At 43.0% G+C, this 21,247-nt stretch overlaps 1 protein-coding gene across 1 annotated transcript in view; it reads right to left on the reverse strand.

The window, feature by feature from the left end:
- The window catches only part of spata17 (spermatogenesis associated 17), a 55,824-nt gene extending 37,533 nt beyond the window's left edge, over positions 1-18,291 (reverse strand). Inside the window, exons 1-7 of the mRNA XM_055864406.1 lie at positions 18,195-18,291; positions 17,825-17,914; positions 16,810-16,891; positions 15,348-15,398; positions 11,916-12,019; positions 6,476-6,599; positions 4,522-4,731 (exon numbers count right to left, since the gene is read on the reverse strand). Of these exons, the coding sequence (XP_055720381.1) occupies positions 4,522-4,731; positions 6,476-6,599; positions 11,916-12,019; positions 15,348-15,398; positions 16,810-16,891; positions 17,825-17,914; positions 18,195-18,262 (729 nt within the window). The 5' untranslated portion in view covers positions 18,263-18,291. The remainder of the gene's footprint in view (positions 1-4,521; positions 4,732-6,475; positions 6,600-11,915; positions 12,020-15,347; positions 15,399-16,809; positions 16,892-17,824; positions 17,915-18,194) is intronic.
- Positions 18,292-21,247: the final 2,956 nt, after the last annotated feature.

A 21,247-nucleotide genomic window follows, 5' to 3' on the forward strand; every position in this document is an offset into this window, starting at 1 on the left:
GTTAAGTACCTTTCCTTAGTCTAGTTAAGTAGCTTTCCTTTGTGTAGTTAAGTAGCTTTCTTTATTCTAGTTAAGTAACTTTCCTTAGTCTAGTTTAGTAACTTTCTTTAGTCTAGTTAAGTACCTTTTCTTTGTGTAGTTTAGTAACTTTCCTTAGTCTAGTTAAGTAACTTTCTTTAGTTTGGTTAAGTACCTTTTCTTTGTGTAGTTAAGTAGCTTTCTTTATTCTAGTTAAGTAACTTTCCTTTGTGTAGTTTAGTAACTTTCCTTAGTCTAGTTTAGTAACTTTCTTTAGTTTGGTTAAGTACCTTTTCTTTGTGTAGTTAAGTAGCTTTCTTTATTCTAGTTAAGTAACTTTCCTTTGTGTAGTTAAGTAACTTTCCTTAGTCTAGTTTAGTAACTTTCCTTAGTCTAGTTTAGTAACTTTCCTTAGTCTAGTTTAGTAACTTTCTTTAGTTTGGTTAAGTACCTTTTCTTTGTGTAGTTAAGTAGCTTTCTTTATTCTAGTTAAGTAACTTTCCTTTGTGTAGTTTAGTAACTTTCCTTAGTCTAGTTAAGAAACATTCCATTGTGTAGTTTAGTAACTTTCCTTCGTGTAGTTTAGTAACTTTCCTTAGTCTACAGTAACTTTCCTTAATCTACAGTAACTTTCCTTAATCTACAGTAACTTTCCTTAGTTTAGTTTACTAACTTTTCTTAGTCTAGTTTAGTAACTTTCCTTAGTCTAGTTAAGTAACTTTCCTTTGTGTAGTTAAGTAGCTTTCTTTATTCTAGTTAAGTAACTTTCCTTTGTGTAGTTTAGTAACTTTCCTTTGTGTAGTTAAATGACTTTCTTTAGTTTGGTTAAGTAACTGTCCTTAGTCTAGTTAAGTAGCTTTCTTTATTCTGTTTAAGTAACTTTCCTTTGTGTAGTTAAGTAACTTTCCTTAGTCTAGTTAAGTAGCTTTCCTTAGTCTAGTTAAGTAGCTTTCCTTAGTCTAGTTAAGTAGCTTTCTTTATTCTGGTTAAGTAACTTTCCTTTGTGTAGTTTAGTAACTTTCCTTTGTGTAGTTAAATCACTTTCTTTAGTTTGGTTAAGTAACTTTCCTTAGTCTAGTTTAGTAACTTTCTTTAGTTTGGTTAAGTACCTTTTCTTTGTGTAGTTAAGTAGCTTTCTTTATTCTAGTTTAGTAACTTTCCTTAGTCTAGTTTAGTAACTTTCTTTAGTTTGGTTAAGTACCTTTTCTTTGTGTAGTTAAGTAGCATTCTTTATTCTAGTTAAGTAACTTTCCTTTGTGTAGTTTGGTAACTTTCCTTCGTGTAGTTAAATTACTTTCTTTAGTTTGGTTAAGTACCTTTTCTTTGTGTAGTTAAGTAACTTCCCTTAGTCTAGTTTAGTAACTTTCCTGTGTGTAGTTTAGTAACTTTCCTGTGTGTAGTTAAGTAACTTTCCTTAGTCTAGTTTTGTAACTTTCTTTAGTCTAGTTAAGTAGCTTTCCTTTGTGTAGTTAAGTAGCTTTCTTTATTCTAGTTTAGTAACTTTCCTTAGTCAAGTTTAGTAACTTTCTTTATTCTAGTTAAGTAACTTTCCTGTGTGTAGTTAAGTAACTTTCCTTAGTCTAGTTTAGTAACTTTCTTTAGTTTGGTTAAGTACCTTTTCTTTGTGTAGTTAAGTAGCTTTCCTTAGTCTAGTTTAGTAACTTTCTTTAGTTTGGTTAAGTAACTTTCCTGTGTGTAGTTAAGTAACTTTCCTTAGTCTAGTTGAATAACTTTCTTTAGTTTGGTTAAGTACCTTTTCTTTGTGTAGTTAAGTAACTTTCCTTAGTCTAGTTTAGTAACTTCCCCTTGTCTCCACTAACTTCCCATAGTCCTTTAACTTTCCTTAGTCCTGTAACTTCTCTCAATGTGGTTGTGTTGTTCGGTAGCTGTTGTTTAGTGGAGTGACCTTCAGCTGTTGTTGCTGTTGGTTGGTTGGGGAGAGTAGCTAGCAGGGAGCCCCTGTCCTTGGTCCTATCACCACAGGATCAGCACCCTGGCCTGACCAGACCCAAACACTTCCCAAACAACCACCTCCACCTATCCATCACCACTGATGTTATCACACTGGGGACAGGCCAGGACTCACACTACTGGAGAACACACACACCAAGAACACTGGGAAACACAGGGAGGGAAAGAAAGAGGAAGAGAGGGAGCGAGAGGGAGGGAGGGAGGGAGAGAAAGAGAGGGAGGGAGAGAAGTAAAGAGAAAAGGGTGACAATAAGACAAAGGGAGAGACTGGGAAAGATAAAGGGAAGGAGGGAAGGAGACAGAGAGGTTGGTAGAGGCAGTGGTAGGAAGCAATAGAAAGAGCGTGGGGGGGAGGAGAGAGAAAGAGGGAGAGATAAAAGAGAGGGATGAGGCGGAGGGAGGAGAGGAAATGGGGGTGAACCCTGTCCTTAGCGAGGGTAAAACACAGATAAATAATATAGGCTCATCTCATCCATGGAGCAGTGCTAGACATCCCAGCCTTCTATAATGAATTCCTGTTAGCAAGAGCCAGATGGAGCCGGAGCAGGGTGTGCATAAGAGTGTGTGCGTGCATGTCTCTATGTGTATGCGTGTGTGTGTGTGTGTGTGTGTGTGTGTGTGTGTGTGTGTGCACCATCTCAGTGCCCGGGGTGAGGGACTCTGGGCTAATAAAAAGAGATGATCCACGCCTCATTTCTGCTCACTTATGTTTTACATTAATAGAAACCAATAATAGGAACCAGTTACCATAAAAGCCTTGGACCGTAAATAACACAAATGGCAAACGCTTCTCATCAAATCTTTCTCACAGCTGGACGAGATGACACGCCGGAATCCAGGGGTACTTAAAGAATTCTTCATCAAGGCTGTTTTAAATGGCGGAGTATTCCCTGGCGGAGGCCTGGTTTGATGGGCTCACTTTAATAGCAGCAGCTTGGGCTGACAGGACCTGCTGATCTGCCTGGATCGGAGGGTCTAAACGTCTTCCAGTGGCCCCGCGAGAGACACGCCGCCATGTTTTAATGATATCATTCTTTTTTAAGGGGAGTTTAAAGAATCATCTCACGGCACCACGCGCCCCCTTTCATCATCCTCACCAGGGGGAGAGCTCCTCCGATAATTGCTATGACACTTTGTTATCCCCATCTCTGGAGCCTGATTGGACCAGTCAGAGGAAGTCAGTGAACACATCTGTTTCCTCTAAGAGGCCTGAGACTTTACAGATATACTGCTATACTAGTAGTAGTACTGTTACTAATTTCCTAGTAAGACTTCTATACTAATAATGTTACTACTTCTATACAAATTTTGCCAGCGATAATTTTTTGGGTTGAGAAGTGTGCACAAAACAGATTTATCAAATATCTTAACAAGGAAAGTCTGTTATACAGACATCAGTATGGCTTCAGAAAATCTCTCTCGCTACATGGCTGTTACTTACTTAATTGACGAAATACATGAGGCAAATGACCGCATAAATCATACATTAGATATTTTTTATATATATTAATTCCATAATTCAGACAACAGCTACATCAGCCATATTCAAGAACAACCAATTCTCAATTCTGAAGGACCTATAGAGGCCCTATGATCTGGAACTCATTCTCGCCTGATTTTGCCAAGCTATCCCTGTCGTTGTTAAGAAAGAAATTAAGAGGCACATACTGTCCATCACAGTTCTACACCGCAGTAGCTTGACTGTCTGTCTCTTTTGCGTCTAGTTTTTATTTTATTGTTTGTTTGTCCACACTGCGGAATCTGTGTGATTTAAGCCCTTTTGGGCCTTTTCCCCTCTTGCACATACTGTTACAAACTGTCTTTCTATTTGTGCAAACAAACTAAACTAGAAAGAATGCTATACTGGTATTAATACTGTTACTATTAGGACTGCTATACTGATACTACGTTTCTAATAAGACTGCTCTACTGCTACTAAGTTACTAATACGATTCCTATACTGCTACTAAGTTACTAATAAGTCTGCTCTACTGCTACTAAGTTACTAATACGATTACTCTACTGCTACTAAGTTACTAATATGACTACTATACTGCCACTAAGTTACTAATACGACTACTATACTGCTACTAAGTTACTAATACGAGTACTATACTGCTACTAAGTTACTAATACGATTACTATACTGCTACTAAGTTACTAATGTGATTACTATACTGCTACTAATACTGTTACTGCTAGATTGCTATAACAGTACTAATACTGTTACTAGTAAGACTGCTATACTGCTACTAATACTGTTACTAATAATACTGATATACTGGTACTAATACTGTTACGAGTAAGACTGCTATACTGATATCAAGATACTAATACGATCACTATACTGGTACCAATACTGGTACTAATATAACTCGTTACTGCTATACTGTTACTATAATGATACTAATAAGACAACTATACTGGCCCTATACTGATACTTGACTGCTATACTGTTACTAATAACACTACCAGACTGGGAATATAGTGCAATGATATTTCTCTTTCCTTTCATTGCTGAGTATGTCTCACCTGTGGTTTCTTGCTGGGAATGGGAGGCAGGGGCTTGGCTCCAAAGGCTCTAGGGACTCCCGGAAAGGAGGGGGCTGAGGGGCTGGTGTTACCCAGGAGAGAGGCTCTGTCCCTGGGAAAGTTTCTGGGTGGCAGGGGCTTGGTCCTCCGGAGCCTCAGCTCCATTTCATCTGGCCCAGGTCTGAATGGAGAGTTGAATACTCCAGGGCACTGCAGAGGAAGAACAGGATAGAGTGAAGGGAAAGACAGGGAATGTACAGTATCGTATAACCAATGCATTATCTACAAATACAGCACGGGAGAATAAACAGGAAAATGAATGTAACACTTTGCCACGCACCAGCCATTACTTACGCTTTACAGTAGTTGTACCAGTTACACTGGACATATGAGGAAAAGAGAGAATTACCAAGTGATTAAATGTTTTGTAACAAATGACTGTTTGCTAGTGTGTTAGTGCTGAGCAGGAACAAAAGCCTGCACGCACAGTGTCCCTCCGGGATTAGAGTTGGCCACTCCAGCTATAACTCCAACACAGGGCCAATGTAAGTTCACACAGACTAAGAACGTATTGTCCAAGCCCTAGCCTCAGACTCGCATCCCTTCAAATAGAGAGATTGGTCACAGACAGACAGACAGGCCGAGAAATAATAATTATTCACATCAGACTGATCCACTGCTCTGCTTTAATTAGGAGACCAAAGCTTTGAGGAGCTCTGCTAGCTAGCTACTATATATGCTAATAACTTCCTTTTTTAGGCCAGACTAGGAGTGGGACTGCCTTCGTGCTACTACTTTTGCCTGGCCACTGAAGAGGGACAGGGCAGGGTGGAATGTGTGTGTGTGTGCTTGCATGTAGCTGCTAGTTTCTGGCCACTGTGGGTAGAGGGACTTGTAGGGTGGTGTAGCATCGTAGCAGGGGGTAACACACTGTGAACCCACCTCGACTGGCCACCGCCCTGTGCTGGGGAAGAGCAATGATGTTGACCCCCTGAACAGGGGAAGTAAATCTATGTCAGAGCGGCCACTTGTGTCCAGCGGAGTGGCTGGCGTTAAGGATGAACTGTGGGAGACCCATCCATTTCCTGGTGACAAGGTCAGACAGTGGAGAGGAAAGGAGTCCCGCGACCATATGCACAGCCCACTACCACCCAGAGACACTAAACATTCTCTCTCTCTCTTCACTCTCATTTTCTTATAGCTATTTCCTTCTACTCTCTCTCTCGCACCGTGTCCACAGCGGAGTGCCACAGAGAGACATTTGGCTAACTATTTTTTTATACTCCTCCACTTTTTTTGTTCATCTCTCTTCCACTCTCTTTCCTTCTCCTCCTCTCTCCCGCCATACGCACAGCCCAGCGCCATGGAGTCCATTCTCTCCTTCACTATCTCTCTCACAATCAGCCTCTTTTATACCCCATCTTTAACAGCTTCGGTCAAATGTCACAGTTCTGGTCCTTTTCAAACCCAATGACTCCCGGGCAACGGTTGTCATGACGCCCGTGTGAACATTCCTTTACCGGAGTGAGGGTGATTATGGAAGCAGGACAGGTAAGTGGACAGGCGGACGGACACAGACATCAGAATCTGATGGAAAGACGATGACGACGAAAAGAGTGTACAGGCAACAAGGAAATGACTACCTGGTGGAGACACACCCACCCACACCCACTGACCAGCAACACACTACTTCATCTTCATTATGAGCACACAGGGGTGCCAGGAGAGAGCAGCCGTGTAAACCTCCCACTCAGCAGATACCTACAGCCGCCTACAGCCCACAAACACACACACACACACACACACACACACGTGCGCTACTGGACGTGCCCCCTAAATTATACATCCCCTTCTCAATTACTGCCAACGCCACCCCCGCTAAAAGGAACATGAAGGCTTGTCAGTGGCAGTGGCTGTAGGCATGGCTCTCTGAATCCAGTGTGTGTGTGTGTACCTGCTTTGTGCTGAGTAGGAAGTGCATCCTCTGAGCCTGGACAGTCTTCTCCTCCTCTTCTCTCTCCATGGCCAGACGCTCCCTCTCTCTCGTCTGGAACTCTGAAAACTCCTCCAGATCCCTCCTACACACACCCACACACGCACACACGCACACACAGCAGTTTGCAGTTTGTTTAGTGACCATTTACCCGCTTGAGTGTGTGTGTGTGTTTTGTGTGTGTGTGCGCGCGGATGTGTGTGAGGGAGAAAGACTGAGTACACAGTGATCAGGGATCAGGGAGTTTCTTGCTACAAGCGAATCCCTGATCTCTCCTCTAGCAGGAAACACATGCCTAATGACTCCAATCAGGGCCGAGAGAGAGAGAGAGAGGGGGGGGGGGGGGGGGGGTGAGAGGGAGAGAGAGAGAGAGAGAGAGGAGAGAGAGAGAGAGAGAGAAAGAGAGAGAGAGGGGGGGAGAGAGGGAGAGAGAGAGAGGGGGAGAGAGAGAGGGAGGGAGAGAAAGAGAAGGAGAGAGAGAGGGAGAGAGAGGGAGAGAGAGACTGAGTGAGAGAGAGAGTGAAGCCGTCAGTGTGCCAGGCAGTGGGATGATGAATATATTCCATCAGAATAGCCAAGGCGCTCCATGACATCTGCTATCCGAGCTGTCTAAATGGGACACATTAAAAGCCCATACGCAATCTCATTTTACAATCACACACTGTTACTGTGTGGGGTAATAACTTAAGGGGAATCGGAAACAATTACTAAAACATACACACGCGCGCACGCAAACACAACGGCGCAGTCAAACAGGCGCGCACACAAAACGGGCATGACAATGCGCGCCCACACACACACACACGCAAACGCACAAAGACATTAGACTAAAAGAAAAGCCCATCCAATTCATCAGCAAGCGCGAGATATAAAAAGGTAACCATTGCTCATCAGGCTTTCGTTCCCAAGCTGCTCTCAGTTTTCAATTATGTGCTCACAAAGGAGAATATTCATACCGTCCTAACGTAAGGTTACTACACACACCGCCGTATTGACATTTAAAAATCACCACCATTTCCCTTTGCGTCGCAGCATTTTCATTCCTCCCTCCACACAAGATTAAATGACAAAATAAATGAAATATGCAGAGTAGCGTGGCCCCCATTTGGCCACCCGGTGAAGGGGAAATTGCTTATTAATGTGAAAAGATGAAGTTGTGGGACAGTCTGTTTCAGGTTTCTCTCCCCTTTCTTTTTCCACCGTCTCCGGCCACTGGTGTGTGTGTGCCCATGTGTGCATCGATGTATGCTGGTGGCTGTGTCGGTGACCTTTGTCTCCCTATATCCCAGGTTTATTATTAATTGCAGTGTAGTGGACAAAAGCCAAACAGATTTGTAACGGCTGAAGGGACCTCGATCTGTGTCACGGCTGAGCAGGAGAACATACAACCCTCATTACTTCTGATGGTCATGGGGGGGGGGGGGGGGGGTGAGGGGGGAGCACGGGAGCGGCCCAACACGCGTGACCTTTCCGTGTCCTCAACACTCAACTCACACAGGAGAGAAGTTCAGTCAAAGCTGGGCAGAAGTAAGGCAGAACACTTTTCTAGGGGTTAACCTCTCTTTTAGGAAAGTTGTCTCATGCTCAACTTAAACTGTAGAAGCACTTTCATGATAGTTAGCAATTAAGGAAAGAAAATCAGATAGGAGAGAAATATTACAGTGGTCAGAGTGTACAACAACGTATTTGTACTAGGTGTTCTAGATATTTGTGATATATTCTTACAAATCTGTCTTTTATGAGAATTTGTACTTGTCTGTTAGACATTGTTAATCTTTGTTTTTGTATGTCTGTATGTGTCGAGACTGGTAAATGTGGTTTAAATAAAGCTTGATATGATTTGATGAAACAGGGAACATTTTCATTGTAAAGTCATATAGGCCTCTTCATACAAGTATATAAATGACAAAGCATATAAATAAAAAACAGGTCATTAAATATAACATGTGAGTATACATACAACTCATTGACAAAATACTGTTAACAACATTTAACCTGTTTAAAGGATCCAATAGGATGTCAAGGAAATACTACTTCTATGAAAACATTTCTAAATCAACAGTGTTGGATCTGTATTTGGAACACAAGTCTCCTTTTCATGTTGCGCATGTGAACTATCAGATCCCAGCAGCTGTTCTGTAGTCCCTGTTGAAACTATGACGATGATGACAGTGTATTACAGCATAAACACATGCATACAGCTGCTTTATCTATATTTAAAATCTTGGGGCATAGAGCTGGGTACGGGTAGAGTGGGGTGATGGGGAAATCATAGCCTGGTGCTTTGTGGGGTAGCGGGGTGGGGTAGCAGGCCGGCCCACCAGTCCTCCAGGCCAACACCGGAGCAGCTAATTGGCTCTCCTAAATATTTAATGACCGTACAAGCCGATTGGCTGTTTTAATTGTTCCAATTAAATAATTCAATAGCTGGCAGGGAGGGAATTTTCAGCAGTCCATTAACTTCCAGTGTCTGACTCGATATATTGACCTCTGACCTATGACCTCTAATAGAGAAGGCCTCAACCCTGACCAACCTGTAACCCTACCACGGCAGAGGACACACAACATCATCGCCATCAACAGGACAAGTTTACTGCAATTATATAGAACCACAAAACCAGAAAAAAAACAAATCACAGAACAGAAGTTAACCAGGTTTGTTTATTCAACAGATTCCCTCCTGTAACAAGAAGAAACAGCGGATTTCCAGGGTGAGGTGTCAACTTCAACAAAAATACCAAAACCCCCAAAAAACACAAAAAAGTGATGACAACCAAAAGCAATATTTTTTTCATCACTTTCCTTCCTGTGGCGAAGTACTTCCTAACGAGTCAGTGACTGAACTGGAGAGCAACAGACTTTTCACACGGAGACAAAACCCTCCAATCAAAGCCAGTGTGTACGTGACCTCCTCTACACCCCTGGTGTAGCGTCAGGAAGTGTGTAACTGGAGGACCGGTCCTCCCAGATCTCCTTTCATGGATGTCCTTGAGCCGAAAACCGGGACGCCACACAGAGAGTAAAATCCCTCAGCCTCACCACTCCGAGTCCATAAATTTCCCTCAGCCCGCGATGAGTTAAAAGATTTTGCCACGTTAGAACATTACAGAGAGAATTTATCTGATTATGGCAGTAATAATTACCCAGCTGTTTATTGCAGATATAATAATAATTCATGCAGGCAACAGGCCGTGGTGGCAATGACACTCCGCATTTAGTAAATATGCAAACGGCTCCCTCCTAATTGCCCAGGCTCGCAGGATGCCCTTATTAAGCAGCACAACTTTAAGTGTCTTCCTGACAAGTGATAAATTGTTGTGTTGCACCAACTCTAGTCGCTTGAATTACAGTGGTGCCGAGAGGTCCTGACTTCATTAGGCTATGCAGGAGGGGACAGCTCCATGAAGATGGACACACTAACATGGTGAACCCCGGCCAGGGGGAGAGAGGGTAGGAGGGAGAGAGAGAGCGTCGGGGGTGCGGTTAATGAAATGACACAGATGGTTTTGTATGGGGAGATCCGTCAGTGAGGAGCAGGAAGAAAAAGAGAGAGCGCGAAAGAGAGGGTCCTCCCGTCGGGCAGTCTCCCGTCATTGGCATGCCAGGCCAGTCGGCCTGCACTAAATGGGAGCCATTAGTAAAACTTTGAATAATTTATGCAGTGGACAGACAGAGGGGTGGAGGGATGGTGGGAGGGAGGGAGCGGCGGATTAAAAAGCGGACCTTTGCGGGGTGAGTGATCGGGCAGTGTGCGATCCGAGGGGCCCTGGCGAACACAGAAAGGATATTTTAAATAAACGTGGCGCTGCGTTAATTGATCGCGGCCCCAGAAGCACTAAATAAACAAGTGATTAACTGGCGAGAGGATGACCTCTCCATGGAGAGGAGCAGCCAGAGAGGAGGGGCTCAATGGCCGTGTGTGTGTGTGTGTGTGTGTGTGTGTGTGTGTGTGTGTGTGTGTGTGTGTGTGTGTGTGTGTGTGTGTGTGTGTGTGTGTGTGTGTGTGTGTGTGTGTGTGTGTGTCTGGGAATGATAGACAGGGAAACATTGAGATGGCAACATCCTCCTGACTCTCAGCGATATCTCCCACCCACAACCATCTCACCCACTCTCACCCACAGCCAGTTTATCACAACACATAGTCTGCCTCCCAACAACCTATTTGGTCTATGAATCAGATCATATTTGGCCTATGAGTCCAGATAAATACCGAGGCTGAATATAGGGGAAGAGGCCTAACTGAAATCTCTACGTATTTGGCCATTTTGTGTGTCCTATACCTTAAACAGGGAAGCAGGCTTCCAGGTTAAACGTCACAACTGTCTACCTGGTGTTTGTGTTACCCTCTCAACACCACTGTGTTTGTGGACTAACAAATGCTCATAAAGAAGACAGGTGACGTGTGGGTTGTCGTGCTAGAATCATACAGAGACGTCATGGAAATGCAAATGTAACCAGGTTCTATCATACCCATCATGTCCCTGGCTATCCCACTGCACACATACCAGTATAACCTAGTGTTGCAAGTCTGCTGTAGCTGTGCAGGTGTCTGAGGTGACACAACTCAGAGGTGACAAACCTCATTACTTCTCACCAGGCCTGCCTACCTCTGGAGGGAGGGGGGAGTCAGTGATCCGACGAGCACTTAACAAATTTACATTTAATTTTAGCTGAAGCCTTAAGATATTTTTACCCCCCCACGAAAATATATTAGCGACATAAAAAATGTGACTTAAACGTACATTTATTTTTTTTATTTTTTTTACTGTATAAAATAAACGATGGCATCTTTTTCGGCCCCTGGAGCCTAGCATGTTTTATTAATGCCGGAGCTCTCGCTGGAAAAAAAAAATCACAGGCACATTTCTTTTTATTTTGTCACGTCGTTCGCTGGCCACCCAAGGCACTTCTGAATACTTTTTTTTCTCCTTCAGGTTACCGGTACACATGTATAGCCATCATACTCGCCGCCTCTAGATTAATCAGATCAATTCATCTCTGCCCAAGCACCCAGAGTGAATTCCTGTTAAGCATAAAGTCTGCTCCTTGTTAACTAATAGGAGTCTCTTGGTGCCACGATACACATTAGCATAACACCCATACCTTTTCAGACTTTCTTGCACACGGCAAAGACTGGCCAATAGGAAGAGTGATGTAGCACTCTGTAAAGAAAACACATCTATTCCAATAGCCTACAACTTATCCTCCGAAATAAAACTACAAACTGGAATAATGAATACATAATTGGGTATGTACTGAATCGACTGAAAGGGATAGAGAACTCACCAGAGACATTTGTATAGTACATAGCTAGACACGGACTATTTATCTCTGTTAATATCTCTGGTATGTTACCTACTTTAGACAGATGGCTTCTATCAGTCCTCTTAATGTATAGTACCTGATCTGTTTGTTTTTGCGGGCCAGTCCCTCCATGTATCTCTTGCGTGCGTAGTAGTTATGGCTGTATTTCCTCACGCAGTAACCTCTCCACCTCTTCTGTATCTGTAGGAGAAAAACACAGCAACACACATCTATAGTTAACTTAACAATCCACCAGTTAGATGAGATGGGACCAAATTGACACTTTTTTTTGTTGTTTGTATTAAATACAACTTTATGCAAACTGGACTGGCAACACTTGCTTTAGAGGTCCCTTGCATTTATGTCAGTTTGACTTGACACACACACACACACACGTATGCATGCACGGTATGGACGTGCGCACACACGCAAACACCCACACACAACGAGTGTGCCGCTAAGCTGGGGCCAGATCTCTAAACAGAGGGGAGCGGATGTCCTTCACTCTAATTAGAAGATTAAACAATAGCAGGTAGAAGAATTATCAGAAGAGGGGAGAGCCAGTAGAAAATAAATAAGACCAAAATGAGAATTGCGATTGATCCGCAGTCAATAGATCATTTTAAATAAAGTAATTGCCCGGCTCGCTACTCAAAGTTCTTGTTGACCTTTTTTTGACTAGTGAAATCAATGATGCATATTGGCCGGGTTAAATCTAATCAAAAGTCTCGGGCCTCTTGTAAACACTGTTTTCTATTAACGTGCTAATACATTAGCCTTTGCTAGAGCGACGATGATAAAGACATCGGAGGAAAGGAAGAAAAAGGACTAGAGTAAAAATTGATTGAAAAGGAAGTGCCACAAGGGGATTCAGAGATGATTGTATCTTTTTTTTTCTGGTCAATGAGAGGCGGTGGGTGGAGATGTCCTTCACACACACACACACACACACACACACACACACACACACACACACACACACACACACACACACACACACACACACACACACACACACACACACACACACACACACACACACACACACACACACACACACACACACACACACACACAGAGTTAGAGACTGAGTTTATCACACACAACATACTCTGCGTTGCTCCAAAGTTTACTACACCTGTGTATGCAGCTTTTTCACTGGGCCCTTTTTGAAAAAATAGCGTCTACACTCCGGCACACCGAAACCGGTGTGCCAGCATCTCAGTAAACATGATTGTACTACATGTCGGTGTAACTGTCGCTTGTTTCTTCTATATCCCTCTCATCAGTTGGTGGGCTGGTGACTCACTGCACTGATTCGACCAGGTTTAAACCCGACTTCATCGTGATATAAGAAGGTTGAGAAATATACAACTCAAATATGAGAGTCGCTGATATGGTCAACAGTGTACAGTACATGTACAGTTTAAATCTTCCCACTTACAAATACAATCGTGTAGTTACCTAAAACATTTTTTTTTTAAAGAAATGAATATAAATAAAAGCAAAACATTAGCACGAGGCCCTATTTGTTTCATTTGAGGATAACATTTTGTATAATTTGAATGAAATGCTTAGGCCTTTCAAGATCCCCCAGCATTTTACAACAACCAATTTTACAATAATCCTTCCTTATTTTTGATTTGATCAGATTTTGACATCCTTTCAGATTCCTGAACATATGACATGTTTTACAGGAGTAATAAAGCAGGTCTATCCTGCTGTGAAGCTTCTGTTCTCCTCTAAGTGCCGACATGACTTTTAACCTTTGGCCCTGTGACCTCAGGCACTTGGTCAGATCCAGATGGCTGCACGTAACATGAGCCTGACTAAAACACTGGGCCTGGACTTCTTTATTTGTTTGGATAACTGTCTGTCATAAAACTTTTTCTCAAATTTCTGTGGTTTCAGCAAATGTCCAAACAACTCACTGGTAATGTACCCTTCTTCAATAAAGCATAGCATTTTGTGGGCTTATAAAAAAATCTTTAACAATTTCACTTGGGGTGGAAAAGAGAGGCTATATGGAATTGTAAAATATAAGGTTTCGATGCGATATCCTCGCATAAAAGTGCCAAAGCATCACTCAAATGCAAAGGCTTTTGATTTATAGGTTGTGTGGTAGGAGTTGTTAAACTGGTCAAATGGGACTTATGACGATATGGGCTATGACAGAGAGATCTGCTCTAGAGGAAAAGCCAGCAGAAAAGTTTTTCAATCAGATATTTGTCACAGCTTAGCTAAAAATGCGAATAATAAGGCTAAACATGCTAACTTCTCTCCTGACTGGTTTAGCATAACTGAGTACAACTATTCCATTTAGTTTAAACATAAATGCCTGTGCAAAAGGGTATAATATAATTTCAGGGATTTTCTGCCATTGAAAAACTTTCTTTTTGGGGGGGGGGGGGGGGGGGGGGGGGTCGCCCGAGTCCAAACAGTGTTAATTAATTTTCGGGATGGAAAAATGCTTTCAGCGTTAACTTAAACGACTGAAACCACATATAAAGTATGTAGAAAAGATAATGGACCTATATATTTTTTAAGAATATAATCTTTGATAAGTAACAATTACCAAAATAAAAGCTAGACAGTCAGGGACAATTGAAAAATCCCAAAACAATGAAATTAGCAGTATAGATTTTCTTGATATGTTTGAGCAAAATAACACATAATTGCTCGAAATTAGCTGTAAAACCTCAACATTTTCTCTCAGCTGCATGGCAAAATGTGTAGAATTGCAAGAAATTTGCTTTAAAACTGCTCAAATTTGTCTCAGCTTAATGGTAGACTGCTTGTGGCAATGACGTTGCCACAAGCAGCACCGCAGATATTGAAATGAGCGAGATACAAGACTTCGCTCCCATACAGTCACGCAGTATCTGTGTTAGTGCACAAGTTCGCTTCATGCTGTTCACAGCGTGGTAACCAGGGCACCAAAACAGCAGAGACGATGAGCCTCGCGCTTCAACGCTCTTAGTTGATGCGTAAATTGACCGACTATACCGTTTACTTTCTGCATCTACGTCAAAATCGCTGAGTCTACCTTTAATAGAGAAATGTGTGGAATTGCAGTGAATCGGCTTAAAAATGCTAAAATGTCGCTGACCGCTAAGATGGAGGTGTCCAGAATGTTCTCTAAGATTCAGCAGCGCCAACGGGCCGACCGTGTCCCCCGCCACACCCCTGCCACGCCCACCACCTAAGACCCCTTTTGATCCGGAAAAAGACCTGAATTTAATTTAAATAAGATTGTCTGATCAAAACTGCATATTAAAATCTAGACTAAATATAATAAGAATTTTGCCCATCCGATGCAAAATAATACTGATAACATTCCATTACAATCAATTGCTGTATGGTATATAGGTAGAATTATCCAGGATGTGTAGTATTTCTACTGTGCACCCCCACATAGGGACAGAGACACTGGTGGTGAAATGAAACAGCACTGCAGAACTACTCGTGGGGATCACATTGTGAGACCAGGGGACTCTCCATTTGCTAAAACAGACAGTGTGATATTTACCCTGACGGACATCTCGTGGTAGAAATTCATCTTCATGATAAAATATGCGGCCTGTGAACAAAAGGAGAGACGGCGTTACATCTCTGTCGCCTTATCCAGGCTCTCTGATCTGTCCTGAGCAGCCCAGAGATAAAGAAGTCTTTATACCTTATACATAATAAGTCTCATAGACACCACAGAGAGAGAGAGAGAGAGAGAGAGAGAGAGAGAGAGAGAGAGAGAGAGAGAGAGAGAGAGAGAGAGAGAGAGAGAGAGAGAGAGAGAGAGAGAGAGAGAGAGAGAGAGAGAGAGAGAGAGAGAGAGAGAGAGAGAGAGAGAGAGAGAGAGAGAGAGAGAGAGAGAGAGAGAGAGAGAGAGAGAGAGAGAGAGAGGGAGGGAAAGAGTGTGTGTGCACATGCAAGCTTGTGTCTACGTGTGTGTGTCGAGGGAGAGGGAGATATAAGTCAGACTTTGTATTGAGGGGACGGCGCTCCTCTCTTAATACATAATGCAGACAAGGCCAAGAAAATGTATGGTAGTCAAGCTGAGAGCTAATGGAGATGTATGATGGCCCAGTGCTCTCCGCTGGGTTTGATAACCAATGACGCTCCAGCCAGGATAGACTAACAAAGGCCAGAATATTCACACGGCTCGCCTCACGCCTCGTTCCGCTGTGCCCAGACCACTGGGGGCACATTTACAGGAGCAAACTTGAGAGAACGATATAAAAGAAATTCATATCTCAAACATGTCTTCTTTTAATAACGACATAAGAAAGAGGGAACGCTCAGGGAGGAAGACAAAGACGTGGAAGACGAGAGGAAGTTTGGCCTAATGTGGAGATGAGAGTTCAGAGGGAAAAATAAGGGTGTTGGTTTTGTGTCATGTATAATAATGCAAGTTAAACTCTGCAAAGTCTGAACTCTGAAGTCATAGAACGTTGTTTTGGTAATTTTGAGAGATTCAATGAGTTCTGTTTTATTTTTCAGATACTGTGTGTGTCTGGTGACATGTCCTTTACCTAACATTAAATCAGGGTTTATCCCCAGATTCCAGCTCGTGAAAGCTTCCTAAATGTGCCTGGCAGTTATGCTTTACCAAACAGTCAATTTAGGAGGTGATAAATAGCTGTTGTGATTTGTTTACAAAACTCAATCCAGAGAAAATTATTTGTGAGAGCAGTGGGGATTGGATTTTGTATCAACAATCTGTTCAATTAAGAAGCAGTTGGAGGCAATCTAAACCCTTCCACCATCCCTCCCTCTTTACTCTCTTCCTCTCTCGTTTATGCATTCCAGAAGCGATAGAGCTGCAATTCCATACCATATGACTTCGTATTCCTAAGTGCTAATTTCCAAATGTGTAATAGGTGAATTATATGTCTTCAGTTCAGAGTTGCGGCTTCTGAATATAGCAATTGAATTTTAATGTATGCTATCATAACATAATCAATATATCCGTAGCATTTCAGCGGCTAACGTACCTTCACCATTTGTCTGAAATGTGCCCTTGCTGTGAATCCTCGCCATATCTTCTGAATAATGGTGGCCTTCCTGTCTAGGTGACTGGGAGAAAAGGTTGTGAAAACATATGCTTTTACAAAGAAGAAATATGAAGAGATTAATTTACTGGTATAAGACAATATGGGATATACTATGTACAGTATGTGGACTAGTATTTCGACTTGCCGATAATCTGCAGAAAAAAGGAAAGAAATATGTAAAAATCAGTTTTTTGGTTGAGTTGAAAGGTCACGATAAGAGATAGTCCACCCCCCTGCAGACAGGACAATGCACAGCAACCTTTACTTAAGGCTTTTCAATTATGTCCAGCGATCATGGCTCCCAGAGCAAGTGGACATTTGTATTCATCATCAAACATACTCTAAATACAAGTCTACTGCGATTCCAGCCTCAACGAGGCCATCAATTTCCAAAAGGCCATTTATATGCCCAGAAAATCAATGCTTATAGGGGGGATATGGTAACCCCGGAGTTGCACTTAAGAAGCTCAAAATGTGGCTAATTAGCCACTTAACACATTGATCAATTAACTAAAGTAATCTGAATTAACCTGCAGTCTGGAAGTTTGTCAGCTGACCCTGCAAAATGGTGTTAGGGTCACAGTACAAGGCAGAGAGTGGAATAGGCCTTTATTTCCCTCAGCCATTTGCACAGCTCTCTAAAACCAAGAGGGGGTCATTTCATACTGTAAAGTGATCATTTAGGTTTTGGGGGGGTGGGGGTTCTTCTCAGGGTCATGCGGCTGAAGGTCAATTTTTATTTGGGGTGAAGAAAAGGTGCAGTGTTTTGATAAAGAATACTACAAATTAGGTGTATTCATTCTTTGAAATTGCATGCATGATAATATTTATGTTTTAGAGATGAAATTAGGAGTTTGTGTTATAATTATTGTTACATTGTCAAAGTTAATTTATGTACTAGGAAAACCCTTTTGCAACAAAATTAGCTATTTTAACTCCCACACACATCTCTTACCTGAGGTAGGCCCGCACCTGAAATCCCCTGAACCAACTCTGTATTTGGATGGCTGCTTCGTTCTCTCTCTGTCTGTTCTCCTCGGCTATCCTACACAGCAAATGCAGAAATGTACGAGCATGCATGGTTCAACCAAGTCAGATGTTTGTTCATCATACTATAAAAGGCATCCGCTGTTGTTGTTGTTAGCAAAGCTGCCTTACTAGCTAGCTACTGGTCCAGTAACTAGCTAATGTAAGCTAGCTACAGTAGCTAGTTTTTTTCTCAACTTAAAACAGTTACGCCAGGTACTGTTAGAAATAGTTCACCGTGTTACAGAGTGTAGGTTACAAGTTAAATGTGCATGCTGCGACAGCTGCATTAACGTTACCTGTTTCTGGTGAAATATTCTTCTTTAATTCGTTCAATCTCATTCTGCAACCTGACCAACCTAGCCATGCTCTCCGGACCAAGACACAAGAGTTTACATGTTCCCTTGACAACGAGAGACACAACCGTTTCCTTCTCCATTTGCGCGTCTCTTATGGGTGGGAAAGTTGTGGGCACCGGGCGTTTGTCAAAATGTTTTTCTCTTCTCGTCAGAAGCCAACTTGTAAGGTAGTTTGGCCGTTGTTTGGCTGAATAAGCACAGGAAAAAAAACATTTGTGTACCAGTGAATTGCTAAAGGACGCTGTTGTGTGTGCATTTATTTTTACACCCTTGCAATTTGCTCAGTCTCGTAGCCTTAGCCTAGCGAATTGTATCAGATGGGGAAATACATTTGAACGTTATATGAAAATTATAGTTATCTATTATCTGAATATTGCAAGCATTGTGTAGGTTACCTATGTTTTTCAAATAATGTGTTTTATCAATTATATTTACGGCAAGAAAAATTAAGGTAAATTGATGGATTATTTATTGTATCTGATTTAAATTACTAACATAATACTATATTATTATAATATAATACCTATATTTACCTGCTGTGAGAAAGTAACATGTCACACGGCAAAGGAAGGTGCTTGACAACCTCTTTTAGATGAAGTCAGGTAGGCAGTTCAATTGACATTTTACAAAATGGATCCAGAAAAATAAGATGCATAAGAACAGCTGGAATATAATCTTTCTAGCGAAACACTCTTTAGTGAACTTCAACTATTTGCCATTGCGCTGCCTGCCTCACAACAAGCATTTAGGCCAACACTGAAAATGGAGGACTGCAGGCAGGTACGAAGTCATACTTATTCTGTGTTCTCTACAGTCTGTCAGTGCTCTGACGGTTTTCAATCACCACATCGAGCCACTGAACATCTACCTCTGTGGAGAGCGCCTCTTCTTGGTCACATTCCCCTTCTCTCCCTCTCTCTCTCTCCCTCTCTCTCTGCTCCACTCTCTTTCCCTCGTTTTAAATGCTGACAGATCCCAGGATGCAGAATGTCGGAGTGACGATTGATCTGTCAGTGCTCACCAACTCTCAGCCTGCTCCCATCCCGACGTTATCGCCCCTCATCACAGAGTTATCACTTTATTCTTCCCCCCTTTCCAACCCTCCCTCCCCTCTTTCCCCCCTATCCACACGTCAAATATTCTGCCTTGGCAATAGAGGCAAGGTGTCCATCCGCCAGCTTCCTCCCTCACTCCCTCCCTCCCTTCCTGCAATACAGATAACCAGCGAGGACGGGCTCAGCAAGCGGAAAGACGCAGGCCAATTTGCTGTCCCTCCACTGCGGTGCTGGCCGGTAGAGTTATGGGGAGAAGGGTGACCCCATGGCAGCCAGGCCCATCCATCGGGGGCTGCAGTGGGCTGGCCACCCTGGTAATTGCCCTGGAAGTGTTGTTTTGACAAGGCAGACGGGTGTAAGCCATCACTCCTGGCGCACGTTGATGAGGTGTCACCTGGAGAGGCTGTGGAGAGGCAGGCTGTTTACACGGCGCCAGGTGACCCACTTCTGCCCAGATTGAGACCGCCGGAGATGCAGACACACACCTCAACATCTCCCCAAACAGTGTGAATACAGCCATGTGCCCAATTACACACAGGCACACATATCTTTATATATTATATTGTTCTAACGTTATACAATTATTTTTCATATAACTTATCAACTAACCCATATACATTTTATTTTGCCCATTGTGCCGTAGGCCTGCATTAGGCCTGTGTGTGCAAGCCATGGTCCTTACTGAGGTAAGGCAGATGAAATAGCCAGCTCCAGGCTAGGGCCACATTGTGCATGTCATTTACCAATCCTCTGGTCACCTCTCACAGCCAGAACACTCATCCTAACACTCATCCTCCTTCCTGCCTATTGTCTCTTAATGAGGGCCACAAGGGCTGGGGCCAGGGCTGCTCATATAGCTGGTAAACACATGCAGGCATACACACACACACACACACACACACATATAGGTGCACGCATTCTCATATGCACCCATGCACAGACAGACACGGCGCACACACACACACGCGGCAAAACACTCTCACACAGCTCATTGCCTACCCACCCCACCCCAGCGCTCACTGTCTGTCTGCAGACTGTGTTTGTGTGTGTGTGTGTGTGTGTGTTCCAGGGGGCATGGGGTGTGGTGGATGGAGTGCTCTCTCCAGGACCAGACTACCATTATTAAACATCTGCCTGCAGCACATTAATCCATGTGGCTAGGCATCCCTCACATCCCAGGGATCACCTAATTGAAATCCATTATGACTTTTTTTTATACCTCTAGTTTCCCGTTCTTTCCCACACGCTTTTAGACCAATTTGAACCTCTCTCTCTCTCTCTGTATCTCTCTCTCTCTTTCTCATCCCTCCCTTCAACTCACCCTAATATCCTACTAATGGATAAAAAGTGTGATTTTGCCGGCGGAGTAAAATAAAAATAATATCTTTATTAGCTCACCATTGCCCATATAGGAGGTGGAAGGGGGTAATGAATTGGGCATTGTTTAAAATAGTTTAATGTAGGGGTGTTTTATCATTATTTGTGGCGGAGTGCGTGCAGACAGGGGTGATCTGTTAAGATGGCCGCCACCATGCAGGTCCGATGATGATCCTCAGTGTGTGTGTGTGTTTGTGTGTGTGTGTCCCACTCAGAAGGACATTCGCTGCTGCCGGCCCCACCGTCACAGCGGGAAATTCATCACTGCACACACACACACAATTATTTCTCTGCCTCCTCCCCACTCGTGAACACCCCATCATCATCCAAGTGACTCTAGACATTCTCCCCTCCCACCCTCCCTCCCTCCCTCCCTCTCTTTTATTTTTCTTGGTAGCAATAATAGGAGATCGGGGATCCACAAAAAAGGCTCAGTCGGCTTCTGATTGAGGTTTTCCCCGAGCTGAGGGGTCTCACTGTATCACTGTGTCACTCACTGTATCACTGTGTCACTCACTGTATCACTGTGTCACTCACTGTATCACTGTGTCACTCACTGTA

Source organism: Salvelinus fontinalis, chromosome 16 (assembly GCF_029448725.1).
Source record: "Salvelinus fontinalis isolate EN_2023a chromosome 16, ASM2944872v1, whole genome shotgun sequence".
Taxonomy (NCBI): Eukaryota; Metazoa; Chordata; class Actinopteri; order Salmoniformes; family Salmonidae; genus Salvelinus; species Salvelinus fontinalis.